This window comes from Notamacropus eugenii, chromosome 2, assembly GCF_028372415.1.
Source record: "Notamacropus eugenii isolate mMacEug1 chromosome 2, mMacEug1.pri_v2, whole genome shotgun sequence".
In the NCBI taxonomy this organism is placed as follows: domain Eukaryota; kingdom Metazoa; phylum Chordata; class Mammalia; order Diprotodontia; family Macropodidae; genus Notamacropus; species Notamacropus eugenii.
In genome coordinates, this window is record NC_092873.1 from 248,498,151 (window position 1) to 248,524,131 (window position 25,981).

The 25,981-nt window shown below is 38.7% G+C and overlaps 1 protein-coding gene across 2 annotated transcripts in view; it reads right to left on the reverse strand.

Annotated features, from left to right (window-relative positions):
- Positions 1-25,981, reverse strand: part of NOX3 (NADPH oxidase 3) — a 92,783-nt gene that overhangs the window by 59,026 nt on the left and 7,776 nt on the right. For both annotated transcript variants that reach the window (XM_072643762.1, XM_072643763.1), the window contains exons 5-6: positions 4,811-4,956; positions 2,748-2,929 (exon numbers count right to left, since the gene is read on the reverse strand). In XM_072643762.1, coding sequence (XP_072499863.1) covers positions 2,748-2,929; positions 4,811-4,956 — 328 coding nt within the window. The remainder of the gene's footprint in view (positions 1-2,747; positions 2,930-4,810; positions 4,957-25,981) is intronic.

Here is a 25,981-nt window from a genome sequence, read left to right on the forward strand (position 1 = left end):
TAAGTGAAGTCCCTATGCCCAAATAAGTCTCTCAGCAAGGTAAATATTGCATTTTTTAATTTACAAATTCAACCCCATTAAAAAATTCCAAGTGGTCCACTACAAACTTAGTTTCTCTTGTGTTTACATAGTTCAGAAACACATTGGTCAAGGTGAGGGCAGTACATAAGGAATCATTATGGAAAGGGTTACGACTTAAGTAAGGAATCTGGGGAGATTCTCAATAACACTTCAAGGTAACAGCATTGGCAACAGCCCTCCTGAAAGGAGGTGGAGTAGCCCCCCAGAAGAAAGGGTAGTTCCTTTGACAGGAGACAGCCGTGAGACCTTGACACCCCCAAAGAAACAAGCTAGTTTGCACTCAGGAAACTACCCAGAGGCCCAAATAGAACTGCCCTGAATAAGAAAAGTATTATTAAATAGAAATGCGTGGAGAGAATTAAACTGTGAGGATAGTGGGAAGCCTACTAGACTTTGAAGCAGCAGACCTGACTTCTCCATCCTGGCTTTGTCACGTACTAGCTTTGCAACCTCTAGCAAATCATTTAATAGCTCTGGGTCTCTTTTCACTGCTGTAAAATGAAGGGTTCGGTGAGATCAATGGTTTCCAACTTTTTGTTCCATGAACCTCTTTCAACAACAAAAAAACGCATGGTGAACCTCCAGGGTAATTTTTTACACTACTCCTAATATTTTTTATAATTACGGATTAAGACAACACTACAGAATTTTTAGCATGAACCCTTGTGACCATCGTGATGGACCCCTTGAGGGATTTGCAAACCGATGAATAAGAACTGCTGGATTACATAATTGTAGATCACATTTGTATCATGCTTTAGAATATCCAAATTCAGTTCAGTTCAATTCAACTGATTAACTTCTGTCTTTGCATTCCCAGTGCCTAGCACAGTGCCTTACACATAGTAGACAATGTGTTAATAAATGGATAAATGCTTATTGATTGATTTAATTGATTTAACTGATTTAATTAAAAAATGAAAAATGCCTACAAAATGCAAGACATGGTGGTCTCAAAGACAAAAGCAAAACAGTCCTCCTGTTCAAGGACTTTACATTCTACTGGGAGGATGCAACATATGCAAATTTCAGCAAATATACCTTATATAAAAATGATACCCTATATATAAAAATATATAAATATTCTGAATATGTAATATACATATATAAATAATACCTTATATATAAATATTATAATATATAATATATAAATATACCCTATATATAAATAATACAAAGAAATTTTAAGTTGGTGAAAGCACTAACTATGAGAAAAGGGAATCAGGAAATGCTTAGAAGTGTGAGGTGGCGCCTAAGCTATATCTTGACGGAATCTAAAGCTCCTAAGAGATGGAGTTGAGGAGGGGGAATGAATTCCAGAGCCAAGAGACTAGTGACCCAAATTCATGAAGGTACCAAGATAGAATATTGTTAATGTGGATTCCTCAAATGCACATTAAAATGTGAGTTTCTTGAAGGCAGAGACTGTTTTTGCCTTGTTTTTTCCCCTTGTAATGCAAGAATTTAGCACAGTACCTGGCACATGGTAGGTATTTATTAATGCTTGTTGTCTCACTGAGTGACTTAATGGGGCACAGACAGGAGGTCAGTTTGACAGAACGTGGAGTTAGTGAAGTCAGTATAATACATGTAGTGATTGACAGAGGTAGGATTTGCACCCAGGTCCTCTGCATCCTAATCTCATCTCATTTAAAGGTAGTGGCAGCAACAGCAGCAGCAGCAGCAATGATAATAGCTGCAGTGATGGCAATGAGTCTAGCCCTCTTCTAAAGGAAGAGAACCGATCTGAGATGTATTGGGAAGCAGATGGAAGATGGCATATGATTCTCTGATGTTCCTCCTCCAATAGTTTCCCCCAGTGTATTTCACAGTGCCATTTGCCACTTTATTGGTAATTATCTTCCTTAGAGACACATTCTAAACTGGCCCAGGTTGCTCCCTTTGAATGGTGAATGCATCTCACTTAGCTGATGCTTGGAACCACAAGCCTTGAAAGAGTTAATGAATCACAGGAGCTGGGTGGGAGGCAAGTGTAAAGGGAGAGAATCTCCTGTGCATGGATCTAGCTTGTATATGTGCAACCTTGGAAAGGCTGCTGATGGGCCAAGTAAAATTTTCCTGGAACCACAAAATAATTGACTCCATGTGCCACATTATTCTGAAGACTGCCAACTCTACTTTGAAATGCTTTGTTCAAACTGATAATTCATAATAGGAAATCACATTTCTTTTAAGGAAATGTGTTAGGGACCTGGATTCAAGTTCCAGCTTGACCACTTATTGATCAACTTCAGAAACTTGGGCAAGTCACAATCTATCTGAATTTCTTTTTCTCTACCTACAAAATTGGGTGGAATATCTATGTATCATCTTGTGCAAGATTAGTTATGAAATATCATTCTCCAATAGGCTGCTAAAGGAACATTTTTCTCTCGGTAGTGTGACATCAACATTAGGTCATGGAAGCAAGAATAGTGTATAGATACAGAACAGAACTTCAAGATTGCCTTCTCAAATTCTTTGCTTTCACAGATGGTGAAAATGTGGTCCAGAGAAATCAAGTGAATTTTCTAAGACCACACAGTGGGCAGAATCATGGCTAAACTCCTTCTGTGTGTCCTCAATCTGTCAGAATGACTGTCAGAGTTATTTGGGGTGCACAAAATTTTAATATGTTGTAATCTATGCATAGAATTTGGACTTACCCTGTTCCATGGATCACTAAGACAATGAAGAAGATGACAAACACGTGGTGTGTATACCAGAACAACTCATAGGAGGCCTGTCTAATGATCTCAGTTGATGAGGTCATGATCAAAATCAAAACAACAGAGATCACCAGTCCGGTTACACCAGCTATTGTGGTTAGGAATTCAGTAATTATGTTCTGAAAGAAATACAACTCAATTAGTACATGCTTTCAGATACTTTTCCTAATTAAAACTGGAAAGCAAGAGCCTAAGATATATTTTGAAAAAAAGAAAAGAAGGAAGAAAAAAAGGAAAGAAAGGAAGACACAAAGAAAGGAAAGAAGGAAAATAAGAAGGGAAGGAAAGAAGAAAATAAGAAATACTCCACAAGCATTGTCAAGCACCTATTTGTATGCAAGGTGCCACAAATACAAGGATATTCACTACATTCCTGGTCTTCAAAGAATTTATAGCTTAGTAGGGGGCTGAATCGTGTATCTAAACAAGTATAATATGCTATAGAACATGATGAATGCATAGCAGAATTCAAGTAGAGTGGTATGAGAAATTCAAGTTTTTGTTATTTCTTTTCCCCCTTTTCTTTATATCCCCAGTACTTGGAATAGGGCTTGGCACATAGTAAAATCCTAATAAATGCTGGTTTGTTGACCGACTGGCTGACTGAGGGGCCATTTTTAGCTTTGGGAATCAGAGAAGTAGTTCCTTTCTCTCTCAACAGCAGGATGGACCAACTGTGGCTCTCAGGCCAAATCAACTTGTCTGTTTTCTCAAGGCTTGAGAGCTAAGACTGGTTTTTATATTTTAAAAATACAATAAAACTTTATTAAAAATGTTAGAAAACCATTCTTAGCTCCCAGACTTTACAACAAGTATATCTGACCCAAGGGCCATAATTTGTTAACCTCAGCTCTAGAGGAAGGTTTCACTTCTAATCAGCTCAATAAAGGACTTTCATTTGTTGAGAGACACCCTGAAATTGACCTTTTATTTTTTATTTATTTATTTTTTTTAGTGAACACTTTATTTGAGAATAGCATAAAATAATAGTGTAAGCAAGAAAAAAGTGGAATGTTTAGACCTATGAGAGAATAAGCTGTTTTAAAATATTTTTAAGCATCTTAGAAAAAAGTATGATGATGATGATGGTGACCATTATTCCCATTTTATAGATGAAGGAACCAAAGCTAAAAGGCATTACCTGATTTGTCCAGGGTCATACAACTAGTGGGTATTGGAATCGGCACCCAAACTCAGAATTTTTTGGGGGGGAGGGGCTAGAGAACACTGTAGGGGACTTGTCCCTGACTTGTTAAAAATTGATTACTTATGGAAGAGTCAGAATTTTTTGAATCTAAGCCTTCAGGATTCATATCTAGGACTACTTTCATTAAAATACTTTTGTGTTTCAGGAGAAAGGTAGCTTGCATAATGTGTGTGTGGAGATTATTGACAATTTGGGTGACTACTTTTTTTATCATCCTTTTCCCTTCAATAATCAGCCTCTCTGTGCAGTCACAGTTACTTCTAATGGTAACACTGGCCATAAAATTAGCTCATTTCCCCAATATCAGATCTACACCACCAGCAATTCAAACGTGTGCCAAAATAGGAGGCCTCTCAGAGTGGGTCAAGAAAACAATTTGCAAATTGAAAATGAAGACATCCAATTTATATTCCCTGAATTTGGATGATACTTCATAGTTATGAGTCTGACACAAGGTGAAAAAAAGAGTTCTCTTATGCAAGGTTTTAAAATGTAAAATATTGCATTTTAACAGGTTTATTGCATTTTATACTAGACCTAATCTACTCTCCCTTCCCCCAATAAACTAATTAAGTGCCATTCCTTGCTTTTTTCCTCGCTGTGTACCCTCTCAGCAGTTTATGGTAAAAAAAAAAATTCACATTTTTAGCTGAAATTGATGTTAGCATTTGGCAGACCCTTTGCCTCGTTCTCTTTTATTAAAAGGTTTTGAAATATAGTTTTCCTGACAGAGAGATCAAAAGAGGAAGATTTCTCAGATGAGAAAAATGGACAAGCACTGAAGGGAACTCACTGTGTCATATTTCCTGATTGGGTTCAGGTAGCTTTCATTTGGGTTGTTGCCAAGGTAAGAAAGCTTGCTTGGCAGCTCCTCAGCCTCTTTTGATTGGCCAATGCGATAGCGCTCCATGTTGATCACGTGTGCCACAATGTGGATAGCTAAAGGAAAAGAGGAGAAATGTAAAGGCTCCCTTGAATCCTTGCTTGCATCCCTGTGGAATGACTGTCTAGAATTAAGTCTATCATCTTTTGGTTTTCTAGCCTTTGGGGGAAAAAGGAGTGTTCACCATTCTCTGGAGGTATTGTGAGGGTCTCTAAACAAATCTTAAGTCACAAAATTAAGAAGCAAAATTAATCTTTGTTCACTTTTATTTAAAACACTAATAGAAAAGTATATTTCATATGGTACCTTGCAGGGATGATGGTGAGCATCATAAAATCATATAATAAGTAAGAGGCATAGCTAGGTGAAACTGTACCAGGGTTAACTCTCACTGGATAAGGGGTAGGGTGGTGCAATGGTGAGGAGGTAAGTCTCTTCCCTACCACCCCCACCCTCCTCCATTCATACTGGAATGTAGAGCATAGTGGCTTAAAGAATAGTTCTAAAGGTGCAACTTGGTTCAGGAGGAAGCAGCATTCCCTCCCCCCTGCCCCCTTGGGCCATAGGGTCATCAGATTATTTATCAGTGTAAGTCTGGAATGGACCGTTCAAGGCCATCTAGCCTGATACCAAGAAGGCAACTAGGTAGCACAGGCCAGGAAGAAGTCAGGATGACTCATCTTTGTGACTTTAAATGTAACCTTTAAATCTAACACATACTAGTTATGTGACCATGGGCAAGTCACTTAACCCAACAGTTTCCTCCTCTGTAAAATGAGCTGGAGAAGGAAATGGCAAACCACTCCATTATCTTTGCCAAGAAAACCCCAGATGGGGTCATGAAAAATCAGACATGACTGAACAAAGCCTAAAACTCTCATTTTACAGATGAGGTAACAAGTCCCAGAAGATAAAGAGATTTGGCAAAGATCACAGGAAGTAAGTGTCACACAGGAAGTAAGTGACAGAATTTGGATTTATGAACTCCACTTTGTTTAATTTTTAAATTCAGAATTCTTCCTTTTGTAAGGTTGGGTGTGGGTGGTGAGTGGGAGGAGGCAGCCCTTGGAGAATGATCCTAAAGTAACAGAATCTTTCTACTACATCCAACCGAAGGAGAATATATTTTGTATCAAAGTGCAAGTATATACTGGGTCCAAGTGAAGTGGGCATTAGGTTTATTTCATCTATCTCTTTAACTTGGTTTTTGTTTTAGTTCAAGTTTGTATGCATGCCAAATTGCAGAGGATCTTAGGAACTTCTAACTCTAAATCAATAATTACTTGGGGCAAAGGTCTGTGATTCAAGTCTAGTTATAGGGTTCAAAAGATAGCCAATCTTAACTTGGAAGTCAATCTTCATGGCTTTTAGCCTGAAGCTGAATGTGTTTGCTTGTATTTTTTTTTTTTTTTTTGCTATGAAAAAAGAACTTATCAGTCTGGAGAGAGGCTTCACTAGTGTTCATCTAGTCATTACACATTAACAGGCAGTAACCGAGATGACCAGCAGCAACTTGAAAGAGATGAAATCAACTATGAGTTGGTATCAGAGAGAAACTCAGGTTCCATGAGACCAGGGGAGACATGAAAATAGACTAAAGAGGCACCATTCAGCCTTATCCTCACTAGGCTAATGACCCATAAAACCTGGAAGAGGCTATAGACAATGTGTAGTTGGGGATGTGCCCAGCTGGAGCAGTGTGATTACAAAGCCCAACTATGTGGCTGCCCTTGAAATTTCAGATAAAGGAGCTGTTCCCTCACAAGTTTATCTTGGCCACATATTTACCCCATGTATGTGTCTCTCTATGCATGTCCCACTTTTCTCACTGATAATGTGTTTTAGTGGATTGATTTTCAATGAGTACCATGAGGCCAGGTGTATCACATTTAAAGTAGGGGAGGATGCCCCAGGTGTTACACCAGGAAGAGATCATGTCTTAGTACTGTGACAGTCACCAACATGAGACTTCCCCCTGACGTAGATATGCTAGTGCTTATTTCATGACTTGGCATCTATTAACAAACTGTCTTTCCTTCCTCTTACCTACCCCTTAGATCTGTTTGCTTTGTGATTTCTGACTTGATTTGGCCTTGAATCCTGTTAACTATGTCCAGTAACTATGTGGGCCATGACCTCTTTCTTTAGGAAGATTCTCTCTCTAGGGTCCTATTAATTTTATGTTCATGCCTAATTTTTCTAAAGGATGGGGAATTCCTGTATTTGAAATAGAGTTGGATACACAGACATATTTATCTGATATGTTCCTAATGGACTGAGATACACCACTTTTCATATACAGAGCCCTGCCTCACTTTTTGCAAGTATTTAAGGACAAGAATATACTGCTAACCTTCACGGAAATGGCTGCATTTGAGCTTTAAACCAAGAAAGTAAGATTATAGCTTCATCCAGCCTGAGGGCTTCACTTCTAAAGCTCTTCATTGCTGGCTTCTGAAATCTGTTGAGTAGTCAGCAGTCCCTACGCAGAGGCACTGATATATTGACAGACCCTCTGAGAATGGGATACCTATGAGGGGGTAAGAGCAGATTTAAGGGAGACGCCATAACTTATTCTCCCTAGGAGGTGTCTGACCCTCCTACTATATTTTCCTTTTCTCTTCAGGGAAGAATTAGAACTGCTGGGTGACACACTGGTCTGTGATGAGGCAGTCAATATGGTTTGACATCTTCAGTGGCTAAAGTGGAGGCCAGGATTGTGTTGGTAAATGTTTAATAACTGGTTATCCACAAAAAAAGTATAAGACATTATTTTAAGCTTAAGCTGCATTATTAACATTTTTTCATTGCTTTCTTTGAAAAAAAAAAGACCATTGACAAAACTAGAAATTAAGTCCCAATTTGTAAGTTTGCTGATATCTGAACTGTAAATGCTCACATTAAAAATTTAGCAATGGACACTTTCAACCCAAACTTGAGTTGACTCCAGCACACCCTGATCAGAAGCATTCCTTCCTTCCTTTTTCCTTTTCTTTCTTATTCCTTCTTTCTTTTCTTCCTTATTTCTTCATTTCTTCTCTTTCCTTCCTTCTTCCTTTCTTCTTGCCTTCTTTTTTTTAAAATAGGGATTTTATCTTTCCATGGAAATCAATGTAGCAAAGCTCTTCATTTGTTTTCTATTGTTCTTGCTAAATGACTAGCCTACCTCCTTTTCTCATAACATATTTACTAAATATCTATTTATACTATTTCTTGCATGAAAAGCATCTCTGTTAACATGCTACAACCAAACTATGTGCATCATGGTACATTTCCAATATGTGCTTTTCCATTCACCATTGGATCACATGCAAGCTTAATTCTTTAGAAATTATGATAGTCTATTATTTATGGTCATGCAAGGTCAACAAAAAGTTTTTAAAAAGACTATTAAAAGTTTTTTTAATATGAATTTCTGGTGTCAAGTTGCTGCTTAGATAAGAAGTTGCTTCTTGAAAAAAGTAGATTTTTCAAATGCAATCTAGTCATTCTCTCTCTCTCTCTCTCTCTCTCTCTCTCTCTCTCTCTCTCTCTCCAAATTTGGACTGAGATAATTTTTCTTCTTCAGAGACTCTATAAATGACCAAAGTAGAGGTAACAACTGTATTCATGATTTGAACAGTAGGCATTCTTCATTCATTCAGTATCTCTCTGTGTAAATGACTTTGGGTGGTCATGGATCTTATCAAAGAATTACTATAGTGTTCTGGGATTTGATTGAACCAACAGAAATCATTCACAACCAGGAACAACTGAAGAACCTCATTATTTATAAGGCATCCTTCTTCCATTTGGATTTTGCAGGACATCTTCCACAGTGTGGCATCCTTTAGGAAGGATGTTTTCGTGCTTTTTCCCTTACTAAAAAAAACAGAGGATCTTCAAGCAAAACTGTCTTGGGATATTTCTTCATATATTTATATAAATTATTTCTGTATGTTTCAAACAATCGTACTTGATTTTAACATGAGTATGGAAGATATCTTGTTGGAGGAGAGCTCCACATGGCAAAATTCTTTTTAAGAAAATAATCAATTAACAATATGCTCTGTGGGATCTTATGTTCTCTACTCATTTCAAGTAATTGTATGCCTAGAAGATGTGGTTTTCTATAGGAAATTATTTTCAAAAGTCTGCCTGCTCTCACTTCATATTTTCAAGCAAAGATACCCTTAACAAGTGCCTTAGATAATTCTCTTAAAGATTTTATAGAAATGAGCAAGGAGTCATATGGATCAATAGTGATTGATGTCATCTTGATTAGTTTTTGGGTAATAGTTCCATCTATGGATTTTTCCAGTCATTTGGTATTTTCCCTTCTTGTTGATACAGTAATTGCTGTGATGAGGAGCCCAAAGGAAATTAGATAGCATATTATCGAAGGAATCCTTGCCTCTTTGTCAGATAGAAAAACATGTAAGAAACATGTAACTGGTTTAGAATGTAAACTCAGTTGCAAGTGGTATGGAGGAGAATGGTGGAAGATTTTGAGTCATAGTATTTCACAAAACAGCAAAAACGAGGGGAAGAGAAAAATCTGCAGAAGGTTTGGCATGAGACCCAACTAAGACAGTTCATTCTCAGAGCTATTACAGATGAAAGTGGATGGAAAAACAAGCAAAGGCAAAATAAAGCAGTTTTGTTCAGGGTTTCTGAACAAAATTTTCATCATCCAAGACAGTTGAATCAGCATATTTTGGACCTAAAAGTTCAGTTTCTGATGAGGAAATGGAAAAGCATTGAAAGACAAGAAGACAAAAAGAACAGTTTGACTAGATCAAGTAACACAAACAAGATCCATGCTAGAGGTCACATACTTTGGTAAGAACTGAGAATTTTTAGGCTACTGTAATTTGTGATTAAGGCTGGGACAGTAGAGTAGCATCAGTTTGTGGAGAGCTTTGGATAACTGATTATACTCAGTAGACAATAGAGAGCCATTTAAGAGTTTCAATAAGAGATATGACATAACCTGATCTGTGAATATGGAAAACAAGTTTGACAGATGGCAGTGTAAAAAATGATTTGGAGAGAGAGTGGAAGCAGGGAAACCTGTCAAGAGACTCTTATACCTGTCCAGGTGGGTGGTAATGAAGATCTGCACAAGGATAGTGGCACTGAGAATAGATGACAAGGGACAGACAGAGCCAGAATTAGAATAGAGGAAATGGAGATTTGTGTCAGTGCAGAAATTTAGGTGGGTGCCATTTCTTCTCTCAGTGGCAATTTGCCTATTGGTATCAGATATAAAAAAGTCAATTAAAGGCAGTCCTATTTCCTAGATCCCTTGTTTAATATGGATGGGTCTCCCTCCTATTTTCTCCTACCATCTTCTGTTCTGAGTAACTTTCACACTCTACTCCATTTCTCTCTTCTAGTAGCACATTTATAAAAAAAATTCCCTTTAACACATAAATCTCACAGCAAAGCTTTTTGGAGGTGATGCCTCAGCAAACTTAAGTTACAGTTGTGAGTCATATCTACATTGCAGGTAAGTCCCCTAGAGATTCTAGTCCAAAGTTTTAGCCCCATTCACCTTATCAGCTAAGTATGAAAACTATTACTGTTATATAAAGTTCTCTTGCCTGAGCTCCTAGCAAGCCCTAGGCAAGGCATAGCTTTCTGCTGCAAAAACCATCCATTCTAACTCCCAACATCTAAGGGAAGCAAAGGGGAAGATTTCCAGAATAGCTTCAAAAACTTCAGTATCAGCATCTGCCCAAGACACCTGAGCAGGAGAGAAGTTACCATGGCAACCCAGACAGGGTTTCAAAAGAGTTTGGAGTACAGGAATGGGAAGCTGATGTGGCTGAGGATGTAGGGCAGAAACTGAGGGACACATCCTCCTATCTGATGCTAACTCTGTGCTACCCTACGACCACAGGGCTCTGTTTTGGCAACAACTGACCCAGCTCCCTCACCTGGGTCTGGCTGCCACCCTACTGGCCATTGTCCTATTCCACCATTCCATGCACTGTGAAGATACCCCTTTGCTCCCTCCATTTAGAGCCTTGACTGTTACTGATACCCTGGACTCTGGTACTTGAGCTTTTGCCTTAAATTTCCCAGATCTAATACTTTCCCACCATTTTCAAATCATGTTGCCATAGCTGCCAGTGACTGTACACCCTCCATAGGACCCCTTTGTGTTTGATTTTCCTTCATTAGAATGTGAGCTCCCTGAAGGCAGGGACTATTATGATTGATTGTAGCCTCAGTTCTTAGTGAAGTGTCTGGCACTGAAAATAATCTTTCCTTCCTTCCTTCCTTCCTTCCTTCCTTCCTTCCTTCCTTCCTTCCTTCCTTCCTTCCTTCCTTCCTTCCTTCCTGTCCTCCCTTTCTTTCTTCCTTCCCTTCTCTTCCGTTCTCAATGAAGTTTAGGGTAGGTTCATCATTTGCATTGAGCATGCTACAGGAAGCATAGCCTTGTGCAGACAGGTTTCTCCCTCAAAGACATGACTGTACCTAGTTAGTTTACCTAAAAGCCACCCCTGATGCACTACAGTTGAATGCTTATGCAACTTGAGGGTGGGATTCAAAGCTTTCCTGTATCCCAGGTTGATTCCTCCCTGCACTGGCCATTACTATTCTCCCTTCTCACACAAGGACCTCATGGTCTTTCCCGGAGGTCACACCTTTTCACCAGGCACAAAAATTCCTAGTTATGACTCTGATAATGACTCCAGTGAAGAGCTGTATTGCTGAGAGAAGGCAGTAAAAATAGCATAGGCAAAAAGTGGGGCCTGCCATAATATTTCTGAGATGCACTGGGTAAAGGAGCAAAAGGAAACAAAAGAATGGAGACAACTTCTTAAAACACTCTTTACTTTTACATTGTTTTGAATTAATTAAATTCCTTCCTTCCTTCTTCCTTCCTTCCTCCTTCCCTTCTTCCCTCCCTTCTTTCCTCATTAATTACATTTTAATAAATAAAATCCAAAATAAAAACTTTCCTAACTAATTAAATTAAATTAAAATGAATTAATTACTTCATTAATTAGTATCAAAGGTTCATGTTCAAAATGTTTTCAGGAGAAGAGGAAGGCCGGGGGACTTTGTACTGACTGGTAGTGGTGACAGGGAGGTAGGTAGCCACCATGCCACTCCCATTCTGGGGCTATTCAATGAAGGCTTGGTGGTAGGGGTGGGGGTGACTGGATAACTGGAGTGAGCCCAAGGATCCTAGTCACCTTCTGACAATGTCTTCAGAGAATTCACTTGGGAAGACTGACCAGCATTTCCAATGGCCCTATTCAGAATCACGTAATGAAATATTTTTAGAGTAATTGAAGAAGTGTATACACAGAAGAAATCAATGCCTTCAAATAATAGATGCTGGTGGGCTAAATGATCATGGACTTGGAGTAAATGCTGGCAAAAAAATGGGGGAAAGCTGGCTTTGCCTGATGGAGATGCTTACAAAAGGGGGAAGTCCTTTGGAATGACAAGGATTTCCGAATTGTGACTATCATTGAGACAAGCTTGGTCATAGATTTTTTCTGTATCTGTAGTTTTCTGGAGATGTTAGAAAATATACACCTTGGAAGCTGTTTTAATAGCATTACTTAGCTAGAAGACTGGTGAAGGAAAAAAATTATCTACTTAAAGAGATACAGAAGTACACGTACGTACACACACACACACACACACACACACACACACACACACACACACAAAACATTACCAGTGTAATTTCAACATTTGAGTAAATTCCACATATTCCACATGTTCTGTTTTCATTTTTTTGGCTGAAAGTGACCAGTGAAAACCACCATGGCCTTGCTTTTGTTGTGACCTAATTGTGGCTATATTTAATGTTCTTAAGTGATTGTGTAGGGAAGAGAGAGAATATGACTTCATATATTGCTTCAGCTTAATTTTCTTCAGAGTTTTCTCATCCCTTCCCTGTTAGAATCCTATTTTCCTGTTTTGTGATGGCCCAAGGTTACTCTCAAAGACTACACCAGTGATATCAGCGTCCTGGCAAATCCCACCAAGCTGCAAAGGCTTCAGGGTAGAATTGAAAGAGATCTCTAATCCAATGCCTCACTTTCCAGAGAGGAATCTGTATGTCTAACATCTGAGGACAAGCTTTGTTACATTCAAAGGGACATATCACCAGATCAGTAGGATGGTGACCCTGTGAAAAATTTTCAAGAAGACCAATAGATATGGGATTGTAATCAGTGTCAGTGGAGGGAATTCCCACATCATTCCCACACAGCTCCTCAAAGTAGGGAGGTAAACAATTCTTTCATCACTCATTGTTTAAAATAGAGCAAAGAAACAGGGTGTCTTGCTACCCCCAAATATGTTCCTAAGAGAATCCAGATATAAGATGGCAAATTGTCACTCCCAGAAGGATTTCCCACTCTCATAGTTGGATGACTTCTAGGAACATTGCCAGAAACTTGAAAATTCTGGTTCTTCCATATGGATATTGTTTAATGCAATAAATCATTTGAGGGCACCTAGGTGGCACAGAGGATAGTATGCTGGGCCTGGAGTCAGGGTGACTCACCTTCCTGAGTTCAAAATAATCTGCTCCCAGACACTTACTGGCTGTGTGACCCTGGACAATTCACCTAACCCTGTTTGGGTCAGTTTCCTTATTTATAAAATGAGCTGGAGAAGGAGACAGAAAACCACTCCAGTATGTTTGTCAAGAAAACCCCAAAAAGGGCTCCCAAAAGATAGGATATGTCTGAAAAAATGGCTGACCCATAACAAATAAATCATTTGAGGCTTGATGTGCCTCAGTCCTCTTCACACACCATAGGATTTGAACAAACTGGCCTTCTTATAGATCCTCACACACTACCTTCCATTTCCTGTCTCCATAGCTTTGGATAGATAGGCTGTCACCCCTAATCCCTATTTCCCTCTGTCTCGAAGAGTTTTTAGTCTCCTTGAATATTCAGCTTAAGGGACATTTCCTACAATGGAGCATTTTCTGATCCATTTTTTCTTTCTTGTGGATTTTCCCTTTTGTTCTGATTCTTTTTTCACAACATGACTAAAATGGAAATAGGTCTAATAAGATTGTACATGTACTGCCAGCAGATTGCTTACTGTCTTGGGGAAGGAAGAGGGGAAGGAGGGATGAGGGAGAAAAAAATTTGGAACTCAAAAGCTTGTAAAAATTAATGTCAAAAACTATCTTTACCTATAATTGGACAAAACAAAATACTCCTAAGTGGGGAAAAATGCTTTTAATTGGCTACAAAGTGGTACAGTAGATAGAGTACTGTACTTGGAGTCAGGAAACCTTGAGTTCAAATTTGCCCTCAGACACTAGTTTTACAAACCCTGGGCAAATCACTTAACCTCTGTCTGTCCCAGCTTCCTCACCTGGAAGTAGGAGTAATAGTAGCACCTACCTCATGGGGTTGTTGTGAGGATCAAATGAAGTAACATTGGTAAAAGCACTTGGCCCTTTGATTGACTGGTATTGCTGTCTGTCCTTCATTCTTGAAGAGCACTGATGACATCAGGAAGGTGAGGTCATGACTTGCAAGTGAATTGGATTTAAGTGAGGGAGGGCTGTGCAGTCGCCTGCCTCACACTGTCCTCCACAGTAATCTGGGTCCAGTGGCCAGATACAGATCATGACAGCTAGAGATGGCCCCCAATTGACTAGTAGGAGACACTTAATGAATATTTATTCCTTTACCTTGCCTTCCTTTAATTTATTGTTTATTATAGATAAGAATGTTATTTTCAGATTGCTTTTTTCCAAAACCAACCCTGATATTTTTAAAACGTTCAGATTTCTAGCACCTTCAAGGTCAGTTACTTTCACTTCTCCCTGCTAGAATGTAGAGGGTGGTTCAGACACAGCGAGTGCTATGAACTAACAGACAGGGGTGTCAGACAGGTAGAGGTATGCAATTCACTTCAACCAATATTCACCAAGTCATGGAATCATGGGCTTAGGCTTAGAAGGAAGTCCTAAGGCTATCTAGTCCAATTCTACAGATGAGGAACCCAGGGAAGTTAAGAGACTTGCCCAAGGTCACACGAATAGTATCAGAGGTAGGACATGAACCCAGGTCCTCTGGCTCCAGAACTTTTCTGCTTTGTCACTTTTACTCCATGACTATTGTATGCCAGGCATTGTGCTAAACTCAGGAGCTACAAAAACAAAATTCAAATTCACTGCCCTCAGGAAGCTAATGTGGGTACAAGTGGACTTCAGGTAATAGATTTAGACCTAGAAGGGACAATAGAGGTCAATAGAATGGAGTGTGCTGAGCTATAGCTATGACTCTAAGTCTGTAAACATTGCTTTCCATCACTAATAGTGATGGTGTGGGACTCAGATGGGTTATAAAAGGTCATAAGCTAAGGTGCCAAGTCTCAACAGAAATATGTAGTAAGGTACCCATCCTGGCTGCATTAACTGCTATTGCTAGAAAGGTTTTCCACTGAAAAGAAATTTAGTTCTACATTTTACATATCTGTAAAATAGCTCATTACATCAGTCCATTTCTTCTTTATATTCTCCAAGTGATTTGGATTTCATTATATGCCTGTATTGGTCATAAGCACCATTGGTATTAAACTTGGCTAATAGTGCAACAGAACAGGTACTATACCAGTACAGATTTAGGAAAGGGTAGGTTCCTCAATTTCCTGTCTGTTTTCAGCAGGACATTTGCCCAAGGAAAATAGAATTCTGAAAAGTAGAGGTACATCCAGTGTGACAGAGTTAAGAAAGAAATAATGAAATGACAATAGCATTTTTACAACATAACATGGATGAAAGTTCCAGTATGAATTTCAATTGTTGGCCTAGCAGGAATGGATGCTCTATCTGCTGTACTTTCTTTTATTTTAGGGGAGTTGCATGCAGCTAACCTTTGCTAATGTGTCATTGTGACAGAATTTGGGTGGAGGTGATAATAACATTAGGAAGATTAGGGACTTGGGACACCAAATCATGTTTTCTCTTCTTTTTCCAAGAGATCTTCAATATCTCTGTTTGGTCCAACCAACAATCATGTACCCTTCTCCAAAACAGCCATGAACAACCTGCTTGACTCAATGCAAATTGTTTACTTTCCATGAAGTCCATGCTCTCAAATTCCTATTGCACATATACTAGCAGGACATAAAAATCATCAATTTAAAAAATTCTCAATTAAAATAGAAAGATTTAATTCTCTCTTTTGGGGAGCATGAAGGCATCTCCTCTTCCAAATACAAATCAGTTTTTATATCTAACAATTTATCATTGACTCTAGGATCTCTTATGTGTGGGGAATTTTAATACCTTGCAAAGCATAACATGCCAATATCAAAGTTATGTTCTTCAATCTATTGCATTTAATTTTTAGAGCCAAATCCCTAATACTGGTAGGCATCATCCCTGCAATAGATTTACTTGTGTGTGTCAGCTTAAAATGCATGGAATGTAGGGCAGCATATTCTAGGGACATAGCTCTCCTACAATTTTTTAAGTGTTAGTTAGACACAGACATGGTACCTAAAAGTACTTGTATTGTTATAACAAGCTGAACATCCAAATAGTTCAATGGAATTTTTATGGAACAATAGATTGTACTAGAGAAAGCATGACAGGTTACTTGGACTATGGTATCCAATCAGTAACAGGTCACACCATGATGAAGGCATATTGGGAAGCCACTTGTTTTCATGTCTCATTTTTCATTCTTGGGTGGAAATAACTATCAGTGCAATCAGGTCATGGTACTACTATACTGAGGTTATGAATACTTTCAAATTAGAAATATATGCCTCAGTTGTCATTCAATCCCAAGAGGAGACCAACATCAGTTATTCCAGGTTTTGTCATTTTTTACAGTTTAACATTCTATGAAAGCCTTTGATGATCAGCCTACCTTGTCAGTCTCATTTCACATTGTTCTCCTTCATAAGCTCTGTGTTCTGGTCACAGTATCATTTCAGCATCTCCCCAAACATTCACTCTCCCTTTTTATTTTCTCCTGACAGAAGATGTGTCCTTTCCATTGAACCCTAGCACCTCCACCAAGAAGCCTTCTCTAATCCCCAGAATTGCTCTCTTCCTCCTGAAATCACTTTAAATTATATTATTATGTATAACACAACTGAATTCATATGTAAAAGAAGGGGGAAACTCTTACCCCCAATCTTAGCAAAGCCAGGCCAAATGAATTACAAAACAATAAATAGGTAAAGAAAATGCTTTTGTTCGATGACCCTTTCTAAACCTTTCTAAAATTCCATAACTTTTGACTCCATTTTGCTTTTTTCATCCCTTCATTTCCTTTTACTTTCCTTTCTTAAAAATGTCATATATATATACATAATTAAAACTAGTTTATATATAATTTTATTTTGCTGCAAATAAAGTCATATAAGCCTTTGTGAATTTCCTTGTACATTTCATGTATTAAATTTGGTGATACTAAAATATTCTATTATCTTGTTATACTATAACTTTTTCTGCTCTTCTCCAATTATCGGACATACAGATTGCTTCTAGATGTCTATTATTTTCAAATTGAGCAACTAGGAATATTTTCACACAGATAGGCCCTTCTCCCCATCCCCTATCCCTTCATATGATATTTTAGGGTTAGAATTCTAAAAAGGGGTCATCTTCTACTTGAAGCCTTTCCTAATCTCACCAGCTGCTAGTGTCTCATCCACCAAAATTACCTTGGATTTCCTTTGTAAATATTCTGTATCTACTTATATGTGGATATGTTTTTTTACTGCCTTGATGTAAGCCCCTTGAGGACTAGATTTGTTTTGTTTTTGACCTTATGTCCTCAAGGACGCTATAGTACAGTGCTTAGTACATAATAGGTGCTTAAAACATGCTTGATTGATAGATCAAATACAATTATTTGATCCAAATATTTGTTTCAAAAGTAGGAACAGTTTTGTGATTCACTGCACATTTTTATATTATTCTCCAAAATGTCCTAGTCTGCAGTTCTACCACTGAAGCATTAAAATGCCATTTCCCCACAACCATGCCAACGCTGGATTTTTTTTTTTTTTGCCATCTAATGGATGTAAAGCAGCATTTTAAGATTTTAGTGGTTTGTATTCTCTGATTAGGAAATCTTAAATTATTTGCAATATATTTGTTTTGTCTTTCCAATAAAGTATCATTTCATCGAAGGTGGGATTATTTTTTGGTTTTTGTTTATCCTAGCATGATACTCTGCATATGTGGCAACTTAATAAATGTTTTTTAAGTTGAATTGCTTTTTTAGAAAGAAAAAGAAAAAAGTTTCTATAACCTCAAAAAAGAATCAAGCACTCAGTGAAGGGCTACTATGTACAAGGCATTGTGCTAGGTCCTGTAATTTGATATAAATTAGCCTACCAATGTATAACACCTGAGACACTCTCCTGTCATACTTCCCTACCCCAGCTCCCCAAATAGCTGTATAGTTTCAAGATAATCTGTGGTACCATAAACCCCCATCAATGTATTTACCTTTTGTATTTATTTTGGCTTCCATCAGCCAGAGGACAAAATTAGTTCAAAGCAAAGACATTTAATGAAATATAACAGAAAGAAAAATTGGCAATGGAACATTACTCCCATATACCAAAGGCACATTCTCCCCAAACATTATTGGTGAGGAAAGTGAGCACAAAATTAGGATCTCACATAAGGGGACATATACATATGTGAAGATCACATTTGGCTAGGCAGTGCATGTATTGAGGAGCAATTTAAACTGACAGTTCTTTGGGACCACCATCAGCGTCGTTGGTGTCATCACAATGTCCTTATTGGATCTGTTCTCTAGTAGGTGTGGCATCTCTGTATGGCAGGCACTATAACTTGATGTAAATTAGCCTGCCAATGTAAATTCAATGTAGCATTGAATTGGAGACCCTCTCCTTTTATCTCCCTTCCCCCAGGTCCTCAAGTAACTGTATAGATTCAAGATAATCTAGGGATATCAAGGCCACACCAAATGTATTTACCTTGTGTATTTATTCTAGTTTCTATTAGCCAGAGGGCACAATTAGTTTAAAGTGAAGTTATGCAATGAAATGGAAAAAAGAAAAAAGTTTCTAGAAAAGAAAATTTCTTTGCTACATTTTTCTGGTCCTGTTAATCTTCATGGTGATGGTCTTGCCCCAAATCCCTATTGTTTTGCTTCTCCTCTGCTCTCATTTGAGGATTCCTCCAGCAGCTTCAGAGCACAGTCTCTGTTGGGAATTGTTCCCTGCTGCTACTACTAGTAGGGCAGCCAAATGGCACAGTGGATAGAGTGCTGACCCTAGAGCCAGGAAGACTCATCTTCCTGAGTTCAAATCTGACCTCAGAAACTTACTAGCTGTTTGACCCTGGGTAAGTCATTTTAGACTGTTTGCCTCAGTTTCCTTATCTGTAAAATTAGAGGTCTCTTTTGCCAAGAAAGATCCAGATGATTTCAGGAAGAGTCAGACACAACTGAACAACAGTATCGACTACATTCTGGACTCACCTCTTCATTCACAAAAAGTCATCTTAATTTCAGACTCCTAGGATATAATCACCAGAGCCTCACCCTTGATAAGGGAAGGTTAACCATCATAGCCACAAATACGCAGATAAGCCTCCCCTCACCCCCTAAACATAATGCACCCAAGATGAAATTGTCTTTTCCTAAGTCCTCTAAGTCTCATCCTGAGATCAAAGCACTTTGTTATGGTTAACTATTTAATTTAGGGTTAAATATTCCCAAGATTCTCTCTGGTTTAGCATGGGAATGTATTTTAGCTAGAATAAAAGTTAAACTAAGGAGACAATTTCAATGTCCTTCACCCATCTAGCATACATACCTGTCTTTATAATTCATAGCTACCAGTAGGGAAGCCTGATAACTTTAATGCTGTATTTTGGAAAGGGAAAATCTCCTTTTTCTTACATCCTCCTTGTACTAAAGACCATCTGTGGCTTCAGGAAATAACTTCAAAAATACTTTAAACATAAGAGACCACGTACTCTAGCATGTAGAACACTGGGATAGAGACAGGTCCTAGGGTCATAGGTATAGAGTTGGAAGGGACCTCAGAGGCGATCTTATCTAACCCTTTATTTTATAGATGAAAAAATTGGGACATAGGGAGGGTGTGTCTTGTCCAAGATCATATAGACAGTCAGCATCGGAGATGACCAAATTTCCTTTCTGTCTCAGCTTATGATCTGTTGAGGAACCTTAGGCAAGTTGCTTTATATCTCTGTCCATCTAACAAAAGGGGGAAAGTAATACTTGTCTCCAACGAACTTCAGGAATCTAGTTTATGGATTTAATATCTATATGGCTCTTTGAATTCTGTAGAAGGCAAAGATGCTCAGAGAATTTATAACTGGAAAATATTATCTAGTCCAAACCCCTCATTTGTTTTACAAATTAAATTCTAATCTGTCTTCCAGGTACATCATGTATTTAAAAACAAACTCATGCTTGGGTTCAGCTCAAAAGCCATTTCTTCCATAAATCCTTTCGTGAACCCCCCATCTTTCTATCTTCATTTATTAAAGACGTGCTAATCTGTATTAACTTTATCTGTGTATGTGGCCATTGGCATTGATTATATCTATTTCCTAACTGATGTAGATCAATTGCCATAAGGAGATCAAAAAAGTCTAAAATTTTCGCAGTCAGAAAACACTTACTTTCCTTGCCAAGTGTAGGTATGAGAGATATGCCAGGCAAGGACAGCACATTTAGAGAATCAACCTGTTAAGATGATAGAATGTGTAAGATCATACAGAGAAGGATGTATGAGATTATAAATAGTAATGTTTACAACATAGCAAAATGTGATGGAAGGGGAAAAAAGCTTAAAGAAAAAATGAGCACTTCTATAGAACGTGCCAGGGGTAGTCCTAAGTCGTTTTACCCTACCGAAAAAAAGCAAAAAAAAAATTTAAAGTACATTGGAAGTATAAAACCAAGTGTTAGATGAGTTGGGAGGGGATTGAATTGAAGTTCTATAACTGTATTACAAATATTATATTTTTTAATAAAATCATTAATATGGCACTTTTAATGTACCAAGCACCATACGAAGTGTTCTAAAAATATTATCTCATTTGATCCTCACATCAACCTGGGGAGGTGGGACCCAGCATTATTCCCATTTTATAGAGGAAGAAACTGAGCCGAACAGGATTAAATGACTTGCCAGGTGTCACAGAACTAGTAAGTGTCTGAGCCTGGATCTGAATGTGGGTCTTCCTGATTCTAGGCCTCTATCTAGCTGCCTGTGCACCAGACCTCTGGTTTCATTAGTGAAAGCAACTAATTTTATGTCAAGGCAGATCAGTAATCATTTTCCACACTTGGGCACTCAGAGATTAAATAAGTTGTCCAGCATCAAGCAGCTACATGCATGTCAGAAACTGGATTTGAACTCAGGTTTTCCTGACTCAGACACTTTGATCCATGTTGTTCCTCACACATATTGACCATAGATTTTCAAGCTAGAAGGCTCATCTAGTCCAAATGAATTGAACTCACTTTTATACATGTAAGGAATGGAGACAACTTGCCCAAGGTCACAGAGCTAGTAAATGTCTTATGAGTCAAAATTTGAGCCCAGGTCTTCTTGACCTGTAGTCCAGCGCTCTAACCCCTTGTATAGTAAATACTACTATAGGCACTCCTGCATGCATTAGGTACTTAAGAAATGTTTATTGAAGGACTAAACCAGGCATTAACACAAAGATACAAAATGATGGAGAGCTATACATTCAGATTGCCTCTTCCACACCCCAAGTTCATTCTACAGTAACTGGGGAAGCAAGGAACTCTCTTTTGGGATTTGTCACTCACAAATCTGGACCCAGACATTTTTTGCCAGAGCCCTTGCATCTGAGGCCATCTCCGTTTGCCCCTCTCCAGACCTGCTCCTGAGGCTGCCTGACTTCGAAGGGTCAGAGCTGCAGCTGATAATAAAGTGTCTCTCTCCTTTCCTACTTCCATGGCAACAAGCAGCCCTGCAGATTCCTTCCATTCAGAAGGACGGGGGATGCTCTGCCTGTCTCCGGATCTCTGACAAAGCAATTATTACATTTTCAAAGCTTTCCTTCCTGAATAAGAAATTTGACCAGTATCTGTGGTTTTAGGGAGGAAGGTGGTGGAGGGACTCCAAACAAACTGAGCCCTGATTGCCTTGCTCCCTCTTCCTCTTCCTAAGAACTGTCCTGAGCTGCCTCTGTTCCTAGGGAAACAGCCTGGAACGTTCTGCTCCCATGTCCCGGGCAGCTAGCCATTGTGCACTTTGAACCCATCTTAATGGAGGTGGGTAACCCTTGGAGGGAGCACATCCAACCCGAAGTTTGTGCACCAACCTCTAATTTCTCCCCTATTCTCCTCTAGGATTGAGCCACAGGCTTTCATTGGTGATATTGTTAAAGGATGCAATTAGAAAGAGATAGAAGAATGCTAGGGAGGAAGGGAGAAGAAAGGAAGGGAGAAGGGGAAGGAGCAGAAGGGAAGTGGTGGAGGAGGGAGGGAGAGAAGGAGAAGAAGAAGAGAAGGGAGAGGGGAGGACCACAAAACAATGTTATCTGGAAATTTGGGCAGCTCTAGAAATACAGTGATGGAAATTTTGATTAGCCTAGCTTTCTGCCTTCTGGCCTTCCAGCATGCCTACTTGTGATAAGAAGTGTCTGGGTGGTAGGTAATCCCCTCCTAATAAATCATTTTCAGAGATCTCTAACCCCAGTAATATAAAACCCTACTTTCACACCTGTCCGTTCTTATTAATGCAGAGCATTCTAGAGTCCCTGTTCCAGGTAGACCTTGAGGAACCTTCCACTTGAAAATGCTTTTGAACCTGAGTTACCCTTCAAAGGGAGCTGGGGATAATGTCTTGTGCAAAACTCATAGCACTTTCAGACTCAGTTCCTTTCATCCTCTGGGTCCCAGTACTAGAAAATTACCAAACTGACAGTTCTCCATAAACTGTGAAAATTTGTTTGCCAACCTGTAATAGGGAGAGGCTTCCAGAATCAGGCCTGGCCTAGGCCTTAGCTCTAGGGTGTTGAAATAAGAGAGGCAACTCAAGAAGAAAGGTCCCAGATTTGCAAACATTCAGTCTCTTAAGTACTTGACCCTCATTCTGTCCTCTTCCAAATAAAATTAAAAAAAAAAAAAGAATTATTCCAAATCTAGTTCTGCTGGAGGCACTTGGAGATTCTCTAAAAACTCTAGTTCAGGTCTTGGTTAATAAGACTTAATGGAATTTACAAATGAATGCCACTCACACTGCCCCACAATCAGCACACATTCCTGCAGAAATTGGACCAGAGTTAAAAGTTTGGGGCCAAATTCTGGTTGCTGAAGTCTAGTCAAAATTTGTCCCTGGGATCTCATTTCTAAAGGATGGTTAATTAGGGAAGTGGCTGATTCCAAAATGATTGTTATCACTGATAGGCAGGCAGAAAGATAGCAAGGACTGACTAGACTTCCAAGATTCTTCCTCAGTTACAATGCCTTTGATCTTCTTTCTTTATTTATTTTTAAAGAAAGAAAAAGAACTTAGGGCAACTGAACTCTTAATTGAAGCCCTTACAATTCCCCCTTCTATCCCCCTTCAATAAAAGCTTCTCATTTGAACTCTAGAGTTAGCTCACTAATTAAATGTGCATGGGTAGTGTTTCCAAGATTCCTGCTCTCTTTTAACTCTAAAAGGGCTTTAGTAAGAAAATAGATGGTGTTGCTTAAGGTAAGATCCAGCTGCAGCCTCTTTCAGCTAAATGCCTGGCAAACTTGGGCCTATCCTGGGAATTTTCACCGTGGGCTCTTCAAAGGCTTGAGCAGCTCCCTCTGTAAGGGAGCTACAGAGAAAGTCCACAAAATGCACCGGGGGGATTTCCATGTTTTTAGCTGATGGCACTGGGTTTGCTGCCAGACTTCTAAGTGCCTTCTAAACCAATGTAGATTTAAAAAACACATTAAAAACTTCAATTAAATGTTTGCATTGCTTGCATGACAGGACTCTAGAAGGCTTAGTTTTTCCTGTTGATCTCCTAGGAAGTCACAGGAGTACTTTTCTCATCCCTAAGATGTTTTCTTCTTTCCCCTCTCCCCCCCTTTTTTTTTCCTTTTGTAACTCTCCAGAACCACTGCTCCCTGCCCTGCTCCTCCCCACCTTCCCAACACTGGAGGATAGAAATGGTAACTGGTGCGTCCCTGTGGTCACTTCTCAGACATAGGTGTCAGGGAGAAGGACATTTTTAAAAACAGAATTTTGGATTTGACTTTATGTACTGTGTGTTGCATGTCATTTCCTCCACTAGAGTGTGAGCTCTTTGAGGTTGGGGCCCCTTTGTTTTTGTGTCCTTGAGTGCTTAGCACATAAGAAGAATTTAATAAGTGCTTGTTGACTAACCTACAACCTCGGAAGTAACTGTCAATTTCATCTACTCACATAAGACATATACATACATAACAAAAACACAAACATAGCAAAACTAGTTGATCTACTCAGAATCTATACTTTGCTTAGATCTGAAGAGTTTTTTCTGTTTTTGCTGGAATTTTCATTTTTTATAGGTTTATTGTACAGTATTAATACATATAAATTAAGAAAAAAATGTATTTAAAAATCTTCCTCTCTAGTTCCATTCCTGTGCTTCCTTGCAATGTGGAGGTGACCTTGGGTCCTCTGAGGCTATGCTAGTGGGTCTCAAGGTCTGGTGAGTCCTCCTAAGCTGCACAACCTTTGAGTACAGGCTTGGTGGCAGACATGAGTCTGTCTTCTGAAAAACAGCCTAGCTGAAGGGCAAAGAGACTCATCCCTGGAAGGCTAGTCATCAAGTGATTTCTTTTTAAACCACAAAAATTTATGAAATTGTTTACTAAGTCATGGGATGATTGTGATCTACACTGCTGGAGCGAGTACCCATGCCAATGAAATCACTATCTTTCAAGTACTGAAATAAAAAAATGCACATATAAACCAGTAGAGAGAAATCTCTACCATCAGTTGAAGGAGATGGGGTCGGATATATATATATGTCTATGTGCATGTGTATATGTGTGCATACATATACACAAGCCTATATATACGTATGTGTATATAGATGCACACATATGTATATATACATGCATCTGTATATGCACATATGTATGCAATGTGACTATGTGATAGAAGCATATATGTCATGTATATATATCTAGCATTATTATATCTCTATCATAGTAACATGTAATATATGTGTATCATATAGAGGTAATATATGTATGTTACATAGAAAGAGGTTATATTCCAATATTTCAATGGATCTTTGGACTCACTGAAATTAAAATTCCCTCTATTGATGTTAGAGGCATTTAAGTGGCCTAGGAAATAGAGCATTGGTTTTAGAATCAGGAACAACTGAGTTTGAGTCCTGCCTCAGACTCTTAACTAGCTATGTGACCCTAGTCAAGTCAGTTAGCCTCAGTTTGGTCATCTGTAAAGTGGGGACAATAATAGCACCTAAGTTACATGGATGTAGTGAGGATTAGAAGAGATGTATGTAAACTTTAAAGTGCTATAAAATGGTAGCTATTATTATTCTTAACATCTCACTTTCCCTCTCCCCACATCGCTAACCAGTTGCTAAATCTTATACTTTCTGTTTTTATAATATCTCTCACATTCATTGCTTTCTCTCCACCCACATTATCATCCTACCTCAGATCCTCATCACCACTCTTCAAGATTACTGTACTGAGCTTCCAAATTGGTCTACCTGCCTCAGGTGGGTATATTATCTCCAATCCATTCCTCTGTGCAGCTTTCAAAGTGATTTTTACTAAAATACAATTTCTGTACTCATCAATTTCAGTGGCTAGTTTGCCATCTCCTATAAAATCAAACACAAGCTTTTCTCTTTGGCTTTTAAAGACCTTTGCAACCAGGCCCTAATTTATCTTACCATCCTTATTGTACATTACTCCCATTCTTACATTTTAGGATCAATTAATGTGGTGTTGTGGTGCTAGAGAAGACTTCTGAGATCTTGTTCCTTAGACAGCAAGGATATCACATCAGCCAGTACTTAAAGAAATTTACTCAGACTACTCATCAGAAGGACATGAAAAGACAAGATTCATTGGA